Source organism: Tachysurus fulvidraco, chromosome 15, assembly GCF_022655615.1.
Source record: "Tachysurus fulvidraco isolate hzauxx_2018 chromosome 15, HZAU_PFXX_2.0, whole genome shotgun sequence".
NCBI classification, from domain to species: domain Eukaryota; kingdom Metazoa; phylum Chordata; class Actinopteri; order Siluriformes; family Bagridae; genus Tachysurus; species Tachysurus fulvidraco.
Window position 1 is genome coordinate 21,046,591 of NC_062532.1, and position 10,000 is coordinate 21,056,590.

Consider the following 10,000-nt stretch of genomic DNA (forward strand, 5'->3'; position numbering starts at 1 on the left):
CTCTTCACCTGTCAGTGTACTATCCTCACTGACGTCCTCCTCTTCACCTGTTGGCGTACCGACCTCGCTGACGTCCTCCTCTTCACCTGTCAGTGTACCAATCTCACTCACGTCCTCCGCTTCACCTGTTGGCGTACCGACCTCGCTGACGTCCTCCTCTTCACCTGTCAGTGTACCGATCTCACTCACGTCCTCCGCTTCACCTGTTGGCGTACCGACCTCGCTGACGTCCTCCTCTTCACCTGTCAGTGTACCGATCTCACTCACGTCCTCATCTCCACCTGTTAGCGTACCGACCTCACTCACGTCCTCATCTCCACCTGTTAGCGTACCGACCTCACTCACGTCCTCATCTTCACCTGTCAGTGATTTTAATGACCTAAAACTATTATACATTAATCTTCTGTTGATTAGGGCTTTTTATTCCTGAACATCGACCTCAGCAGGTCCAGGTCAACATTATTTCCACTTAATGATTGAAGGGTGATTAAATAAAAGTTATTGTTCAAAACTAAAACAAACAAACAAACAAACAAACAAACAAATCAATCTTACCTTAATGTCAGGGTCTGAAAGTTGGTGCTTTATCATCTCATAGTCACTTGTATTTCCCTTAAGGACAAAAATATACTTTAAAGAATAATAATAATAATAATAAAGATGATGATGATGATGATGATGATGACGACAACTCACTGCTTATTGCTTTATCAGAGAAATCAGTCTATAATATAAAGGTAAAGGGTGAATAAAACGTCTCACCTGCTTGAGTTTAGCCAGAGTGTTGACAACACTGTCCCCAAAGCGCACAGCTTTAGGTGGAGGGCTGTTCATGAAATCTCTCTCCACCTCCATGCTGATGTTTAAACTCCAAACTCTAATTAAAATCCTAAGCAACACGTTTATAACCCTAGGACAAGTCGAGACATGTTCACTCAGCTCTAATGAAGCTCAGTTACACGCCTCATAAACACGGAATAATAAAATGCGCTCGTTTGAAGCTGTAAGTAAACAACGGAGACGGACACGAGGACGCCTAATGATCATCCACACCCGTATTCATACAAATCCCCGCCCACCAGAGCCGGATTGGCTAGAGCTAAAACGCATCTTCTTTCAGGATTGGACAGTACCTATTACATCACGAGCTTGACGAATCATATCGCAGCCTGACGGAATACGGGTTGGAAAAAATAAACCTAACGCCATGTGGTTGTGAATTACGTTGCATTTTGAACATTTATAAAATGTATATATATATATATATATATATTTATTATAGTTTTAGATGTCTGTTTGTGTTTTAATGTAAAAACGTGCTTTTGAAAAGAAAAAAAAGTACGCGTTAATTGACAATACGACGGAATACATTTAAAGGAAGCAACTTGATCCGGATGTTTTAAATGTATACCGGAAGTCTACATGTCGAAAGTATTAGAAACATAATTATGAAATTCTGAACTGTGTGAAAATTAAACATTAAAATATAAATGTATTTATTTCCCCATGTTTCTCTTTACTTAAATAATGTATTTAAAAAAAACCTCCAACTCCACTCGATGTATTGAATATTAATCCTCGATAATTAACGTTATCCTTAAAATAATAAATAATGTCATCCTTAAAATGTATTTTGTAATTCAATTCTAAGGGGTTTTGTCTATTTTTAATTGTGTTATCGTTTGCCTACATTACCCACAATGCCATTGGACTAGCTGTGAACGGGTGCAGTGGGATTTGATCTCACACCCTCATGGACACTCTGAGACCCTGAAACACATTAAATCTGTTCATATATTCCTGATGCAGTCATTTGAATGTTTGCTGTATTTCCAACGTCCCTGTGATGAATAAAACGCAATGATTTCGTAAATAAGTGACCAAGTGTTTATGCAGCAGTATAAGCATAAAATAAAAGGCAGACACGAGAGTGTAATTGACAACAAAGCAGCAAGCTAGCCACGAAAACCAACAAGGCATGAGCAATCGACTGTTGATCGCATGATCCATTACATACTGTAACATCCCTCTTTACAAACATGAACAAAAGGAATCCCATTTTTTACACTAAATAAGAACAAAACACTATAGGAACTTTAGGCAGATATTTTTTCTGACTGCCATACTTTGCTTTAAGTAAACTGCCACGATAACATTTATAACATATTACAAATCCAGCCTTTTCGGTGGCTTAGACAATCGGCCAGCCCTAGTATACATGTGTCCATCTGAGGGTGAGAGTTTACATTTTAATTTACAGCATTTAGCAGACACCCTTATCCAGAGCGACTTGCTCTTTGTCTCATTTTTATACAACTGAGCAATTGTGGGTTAAGGGCCTTGCTCAGTGGCCCAGCAGTGGCAGCTTGGTGGACGTAGGAATCAAACTCACAACCTTCCGATTGGTAGCCCAACATCTTAACCACTAGGCTATCACATCGAGTTTGACAAGGTCAGGTGAAGCCTGTGGCAAGGGCTTCACAAGAGGTGAATCAGCAAGGGCTCCTGCAACACTACTCTCCGGCATAGGAGGCATCTCGGGTTCACTTGTGTCCGATGCTTGTGTGGCGGTTGACTCTGCCACTCTCAAGTGCACTCTGTTTCGTCTGTATATGGATCCATCCACATTAACAAGATAAGAACGTGGTGCTACTTTCTGAAGACAGGTGCCTACCTTCCAGAGTGCAGGGTTTTTCTGTGGAAGGGGCTTCATACGGATCTTCTCACCAATATTCAGTTCTGGCAGATGACACAAGCTGACCTGTCATAATAGGATTTTGCCTGCTGTTTTCGGTGTCGAAGCCTCTCAACAACCCTAGTAACCACAGGTGGCTCCAGAAGCTTATTTGTTACTGGAAGAGACGTTTTCAGTCTCCGCGACATCAACCTTTGTGCAGGGCTACTGTCCATATTTTCAGTTGGGGTGTTTCTCCAATGAAGTATCGCTTTCCAAGGGTCAGTTCTGTCATGCATGGCTTTGCACAGAAGGGTTTTTGCAATCTTGACGGCTGACTCAGCCTTTCCATTTGATTTGGGATGTCTTGGTGAAGAAGTAACATGCTAATAGTAATTTTGCTCTTAGCTTCTGAAACCTGGACGATTTTATTTTTCCACTCAATGTTCACTTTACTGAAAAATAGACAATAGATTGTAAGTAGCGGAGACTGTCGAGCAAACACCGGACTCCCAGAATGCAGTGCAGAATTTATACAGTATATAGTGCAGTTGCTCGTATTATCAGTATAAAGTATAGAGTATAAAATGAGGATATAAAGTGTGGGAGTGCAAATAACAATATTGTGCAATATTATGCTTTTTGTGCAATATACAGGAGCAGTAGTGTGTAATATATACAGATGCTGATCAGGGTGATTGTCTGGGGAAAGAAACTGTTCCTGTGTCTGGCAGTTTTAGTAGGCAGAGATCTGTAGCGCTTGCCAGAAGGGAGGAGCTGTAAGAGGGTGTGTCCAGGGTATGACGGGTCAGTAGTGATTTTCCCTGCCCGTTTTCTGGTTCTTGTGTCGTACAAGTCCTGGACAGTTGGCAGGGGGGCGCCAATTATTTTTTCAGCTGCTCTAACCATGCGTTGCAGTCTGCTTCTGTCCTGTTTTGTTGCTGCACCAAACCAGATGGTGATGGATGTGCACAGGACAGATTCTATGACTGCAGTGTAGAACAGCATCAACAGCTCCTGTGGCAGACCGTACCTTCCTTAATTGATGTAGAAAGTACATCCTCTGCTGGGCCTTTTGGATGATGGAGTTTATGTTGCACTCCCATTTCAGGTCATGGGAAATGGTAGTGCCCAGAAACTTGAAGGTCTCTACAGATGACACCGGGCTGTTTGATATTGTGAGGGGGAGAAGTTTTGAGGGGATTTTCCTAAAGTCCACTGTCATCTCCACAGTTTTGTGGGTAACAGTGTTTAGACTCACTGTTTTTACTACAGGCTTCGTAGATTTTAGTTTCTGCCTGTATGTTGGAATAAGATGGACCAGTGATCAGAGTTCCCCAAGGCTGCCCTGGGTACAGAGCGATATGCATCCTTAAGACCTGTGTAGCAATGATCCAGTGTATTTTTCTCCCTTGTGGGACAATTTATATGCTGTCTGTATTTTGGAAGTTCAAGTGTAAGTTTTGCCTTGTTAAAGTCTACAAGAATAATAAAAAGAGAATCCGGATTATTTTGCTCCAAGCCAGATATTTGGTTTGCCAGGTTTTGCAGTGCATCACTCACGTTGGCCTGCGGTGGGATGTAAACTCCGGTCAGGATGAATGAGGAGAATTCCTTTGGTGAATTAAACGGTTTACAGTTAATGAACATTGATTCCAGGTTTGGGCTGCAGTATTTATTCAGCACTGTGACATGTGTACACCAACGTTCGTTAATGTAGAAACAGATTCCGCCGCCTTTCACTTTACCCGAGAGCTCCGTTACGCGATCCGCGCGGTGTCAGTGGAAGCCCGAGAGAAGTAATGCACTGTCTGTGACTGAGCCAAGTTAGATCATATTATTGCTATTATATTATTTGTCTGTGTTTGTGTCTGTGTGTTTGTTTTGTTTTGTGTGTCTGTGTGTTGTGTCTGTGTTGCGTTTTGTGTGTCTGTGCATTGTGTCTGTGTGTTGCATTTGTTTTGTGTGTCTGTGCGTTGTGTCTGTGTTGCGTTTTGTGTGTCTGTGCGTTGCGTCTGTGTTGCGTTTTGTGTGTCTGTGCATTGTGTCTTTGTGTTGCATTTGTTTTGTGTCTGTGCGTTGTGTCTGTGTTGCGTTTGTGTTTTGTGTGTCTGTGCGTTGCGTCTGTGTTGCGTTTTGTGTGTCTGTGTATTGTGTCTTTGTGTTGCATTTGTTTTGTGTCGGTGCTGCGTTTGTGTTTTGTGTGTCTGTGCGTTGTGTCTGTGTTGCGTTTTGTGTGTCTGTGTATTGTGTCTTTGTGTTGCATTTGTTTTGTGTGTGTGTGCGGTGTGTCTGTGTTGCGTTTGTGTTTTGTGTGTCTGTGCGTTGTGTCTGTGTTGCGTTTGTGTTTTGTGTGTCTGTGCATTGTGTCTTTGTGTTGCATGTGTTTTGTGTGTCTGTGCGTTGTGTCTGTGTTGCGTTTGTGTTTTGTGTGTCTGTGCATTGTGTCTGTGTTGCATTTGTTTTGTGTGTCTTTGTTGCGTTTGTGTGTCTGGGCGTTGTGTCTTTGTGTTGCATTTGTGTGTCTTTGTGTTGCGTTTGTGTGTCTGTGCGTGGTGTTTTATAGTGCAGTTGCTCATATTATATCAGAGATTCAGCAGGTTAAAGCCCCATTTATTTATTTCTGTTATTATATTATTTGTCTGTGTTTGTGTCTGTGAGTTTGTTGTTTTGTGTGTCTGTGTGTTGTGTCTTTGTGTTGCGTTTGTTTTGTGTGTCTGTATGTTGTGTCTGTGTTGCGTTTGTATGTTGTGTCTGTGTTGCGTTTGTGTTTTGTGTGTCTGTGTTGTGTTTTGTGTGTCTGGGCGTTGTGTGTATGTTGTGTGTGTCCTCATTTATTCTTGCTGTTCCTTCCCACACTTTTCTTGTATCTCTATAAAAACTCGGATCATTTAGATTTGATCTCTTCTATAAACCCTAATCCGTGTTCTGTCACTCAGGCTAAAGCCTCAAGCACAAGGTCAAAATTATGTTGCTTAGCAACCATGATGAACTAAAGAGTGAAAGCGAGACCCCAGATAATCAGCTCACTTATCTCCTACTTCCTCCCACATCATCTGCATTTTTTCTGTAAAGGTTCAGAGCAAACACAGATAAGAGGAAGTCAGTTATAAGTTCTAACGCCTCGCTGCTATAACGTGATTTACAGCGAACAGAACAAAGTTAACACAACACACAAACCAGCCCACAAACACACAGCTACAAAAATACAACTGTTTATTCCTCAGCCTGCTTCACAGGAGCGTTACATAAAGATCGGCCACAAGTCAGGTTAGAATAATGCCCGAGAATCACAGAGACCTGATCGACAGTGAGGGAAACAGCAGTGACGAGACATTTAGGCAACAATCAAATCATCGGCATCGTTATCATTAAGTAAAAAACATTTAACTACAAATAAAATAGAAAAGAGGAAGTGTACAGAAATTCAGTGATTTCTTCAGCTCCACTTTGAGGTTCTTCTTCCTCTTTAGGTCGCTGTGGAGGGAAAAGAAATGGAAAATACTTTAATCTGCGCCCACAGGAACATAGACAAATATACACACTGCGCACGTGTGTGTGCGTGCGTGTGTGTGTGTGTGTGTGTGTGTACACTAATGTTTTTACATGAAAGAGTCAGAGGTTAAGTAAGAAGGTATTAAATGTGGCGGTTTCAATCAGAGTATTTACACAACCGAATAATTAAAACACTTAGTAAGCGGATCGACGGATCGACGCCCTAAAACGATCCGCTACACTGGAAAGATTTCGCAATGTAAACACATGAATCTAATTATTTTCTCAAATCAGATTCAGAAACAACTCGGTTTAAATCAATCTGAAGCTGCAACGTTCAAAGTCTATATACACTTTTTATTTTTAACAACGATCTGCAGTCGGTCCGAATCGGTTCAGACTGACAAAAACGAGCGAGTGTGAACACTGTACATCGTACATTGTAACTTTGAATGGTATCTTAAGTATGTAACCTAGTGAGCCAGCATTCATGTATTCAATGCTAGAGATTTAAGCACTTATGTACGTCACTCTCGATAAGGGCGTCTGCCAAATGCTGTAAATGTAAATGTGTGTCAGACAATAAAGGTGTGTGAGCAACAGGATAAGCTTGCGATTTAATGCCGTTAACGATTAACTCAGTGATACGACGTAATGTCTGTTGTACGGCTACAGAGCCATGGTGACTAGAAAAGAAATGGCTTTTGAATCGAATCCCACACGCGTTACTCTGCAGCGCTGTGTTTAGTTCATTCAGAATGTAAAAATTAAAAAAAAAAAAAAAAAAAGCATCTCATAGATTTCATGACCACATTTAGCCTTTTTTTTGTTGTTGTTGTTTAAATCCGTCTTCGTTGTTCAGTCGTCATTCATTCATTCATTTTCTACCGCCTATAGCCTGTGCCTCAGGCGTCATCGGGCATCGAGGCAGGATACACCCTGTACGGAGTGCCAACCCATCACAGGGCACACACACACACTCATTCACTCACACACTACATTTTTTCCAGAGATGCCAATCAACCTACCATGCATGTCTTTGGACCGGGGGAGGAAACCGGAGTACCCAGAGGAAACCCCCGAGGCAAACTCCACACACACAAGGCGGAGGAGGGAATCGAACCCCCAACATTAGATGTGTGAGGCAATCGTGCTAACCACTAAGCCACCGTGCCCCCTCTTCAGCCGTCAATTTAATAGAATTCATAATTCACGTATCTGTTCATTTAAGCCCACAAAGCAGACATGATGTTAGTTTTTTGTTCACTTCAAGTATATAACACTTTGTAGGTCCTGTTTGTCCTGTAAGCTTTATAACGTATCGGGTTAATCAGCACCGCCTGATATCGTCGGCAGAACAGATTCTGACTGATAACAGCGAATAAACCAAAGTTCAGCAAAACTTTCACAAGGTTTTTTTTTTTCTTTTCTTTTCTTCCAGCTGTAAAATGTGAAGCAAACGAAGTCCACATAAAACAGCACAAACGTCCCGTTAACACTTTGTATACTGTGACACGCTCGTATCAAGGAGTCGACGTGTTAAATTAAGGTGTGTATCAGAGCAGGGGTCTGAAATCCTGCCTGGAACGGCGTGTCGTTTCCCAAACCGGGGGCCGCACACGGAGTTCCTGGGATCCGGTCCGGATTCTCGACCTCCACGACGATAAATAAACAATTCTGCCATAAGAATAAAAGCATATCGATTTCATACACGCTTCTAAACGCCTAAAACGACTCCCCCGTGTTGTATAATATTAATATATAATTCTATAACAATTTTCACTGAGTATTTAAAGGTAGATGAAACGGATTCGTTTGGAGATTACGTACAGGGACGGATAAGGTCAGGAGAATTTAGATGCTGATTAAGTGTAGCGATGATAACGACCTGTGATTTAAGGCTCATATGGGTGAAGTTTCTGTAGCCACAGCAGCTGAAACAGTGCTCAGGTGTTCGGGTTGTGACGTCATAGGCAGGTTGACTGCTACAGTCCCCTGGCTGCCATGTTGGTTCCCCGAAGCCTGAGCAGACCTGGTGGTCCTGTTGGTCCTCACTGAGCTCCTGATTCGGCTGGAGAACCTCCTGAGGACCCCCGTGAGACCTTTTTCTTTCTTCTTTAGCAGACCCACGTCGTCTTCGAGCTCCTCAGGTGGCACCTCGATGTTCCCCGTGTACCAGAAAACCCACCAAATCAGGCTGAGGAAGATGACGATGGCGCCCGCGTAGATGAGGAAGTCGTAGAAGAAGATGTCGGCGAAAACACCTGCGAGAAGCACGACGAGGCCGCACGTGTCAAACGCCACCGCCAGCCAGAAGGCGCACGAGCACCGACCCAAACCGCCCAGAACCGGCTGCTCCATCATATAGTCCCGATATATATAAATAAATAAATATATGTTTGTATATTCGCTCAAATAAAAATGTTATGATAAGATGAATAATTTTATCCTGAGGTAAATATTTAAACGCTCCGTGTTTCCGCAGGTAAAGGTGATCCAGGTGAGTGACACCGTTACCTGTAAACGGGGAAGTGGGCGTGGCCACACCTTCACAAACAGGAAGTAGCTGAAACATAACGCCTCGGTGAATGGGATCAAATAAGTTCTGATGATTTTTGTCTTTCACTCATTTGTCTAATTTACGTTCAGTCGTTTCTTGTTTTTCTTTTCTATTTTCTTCTTTTTTCTTTTCTTCTCCCACCTCTCATAGGTGTTGTTTTATAACTTCATTTCAATATCCTTTTTTTTGCTTTTATTTATTTATTTTTTGCTTTGATGTATGTCTGTTCGTTTCATCGATCGTTTGAATATTATAATGAATTAATTGGTTCGTTAATTAAGAAAAGGTAATATTTATGAAATATTAAAATTACATATTAAATGAAATTAGATATTTATGAAATATTAAAATTTGTTAATTCACAGGATTGTTAAATTTCTTATTGTGTTTTTCGACACAGATCCAGCAGGTGGCGCTCTAACCTGAATAACCTTAAATGGTTGTGTATAATATTATAAATAGTACGCATCATAAATTATATGCATATATATATATAATGTGAGAGATTATTATGATACATAAAGATGTAAAATTAAACGGATGTGTTAAATGTTATGTTTATTATATATTTAATGGTTAAATAAATCATTGCAAACTGAAATAATATGCCGTTATATAAAGAGACCACTAAAAATATATATTTTTTTTAAATGTAAAAAAAAAAGATTCATCATGACATTTATAAGAAAGTCAGAACAAACATTGAAACCTAGCATGAAAAATGCTATGCACCTCATTTCATCCCTAAAACAAACATATAAAAAAAGGTTTTAAATATCATTTAAATATTTTAAAAAGAAATGTAAAAAGAGCACGTAGATAATTATACAGCATGATAAATGATCAATTCCATTTAAATATAAAACATTGTCCTATAACAAATAAATTAATTAATTAATTAATAAATTAATAATTAATTGATAATAAAATAATATTACACTCACTTTCAGTAACCATGTAACCACATTACACCACAGTTATAAAGTTGAATAACATTTTGCCCTTCTGACCTTTTCTAACCTTTTTTCTTAAAAATATAAAAATGTAAAAAATATACACCTATATACCAAATTTACCAAAAGGTCTCTCTCTCTTTCTTTACTGTGGGAAATAAACACACACCGTCCCGGAGCCACCAAAATCAAAATGTTAATAAACCAAACAAAATGCAGACCGTGAAGAATGAATTCTGTGTTACTCATTTAAAAATAATAAGCATTAAGAATTTAAATAAAGTTCAATAAATAGCAGGATAATAACAATAATATCAA

The 10,000-nt window shown here is 40.2% G+C and overlaps 2 protein-coding genes across 3 annotated transcripts in view; both read right to left on the minus strand.

Moving 5' to 3' along the window:
• rrn3 (RRN3 homolog, RNA polymerase I transcription factor) overlaps positions 1-1,074 on the minus strand; it is a 14,960-nt gene extending 13,886 nt beyond the window's left edge. The window contains exons 1-2 of the mRNA XM_027135919.2: positions 763-1,074; positions 556-612 (exon numbers count right to left, since the gene is read on the minus strand). Coding sequence (XP_026991720.1) covers positions 556-612; positions 763-855 — 150 coding nt within the window. The 5' untranslated portion in view covers positions 856-1,074. The remainder of the gene's footprint in view (positions 1-555; positions 613-762) is intronic.
• Positions 1,075-5,873: 4,799 nt separating this feature from the next.
• On the minus strand, positions 5,874-8,704 carry si:dkeyp-72e1.6 (transmembrane protein 238-like). Of its 2 annotated transcripts, none has more exons than XR_003438831.2 (2): positions 8,000-8,704; positions 5,874-6,151 (listed from the first exon to the last, which is right to left on the minus strand). XR_003438831.2 is itself a non-coding variant. In XM_027134886.2 (2 exons), the coding sequence occupies exon 1, from the start codon at positions 8,531-8,533 to the stop codon at positions 8,072-8,074; it is 462 nt and encodes a 153-aa protein (XP_026990687.1). In that variant the 5' UTR covers positions 8,534-8,703; the 3' UTR covers positions 5,874-6,151; positions 8,058-8,071. The 2 variants fall into 2 exon arrangements, 1 of the variants encoding a protein (XP_026990687.1); XM_027134886.2 differs by having other exon boundaries at positions 8,058-8,703.
• Positions 8,705-10,000: the final 1,296 nt, after the last annotated feature.

Excerpts from the sequence above, each read along its gene's own strand:
- si:dkeyp-72e1.6 (XM_027134886.2), bottom strand. The coding sequence starts at position 8,533 with ATGATGGAGCAGCCGGTTCTGGGCGGTTTGGGTCGGTGCTCGTGCGCC.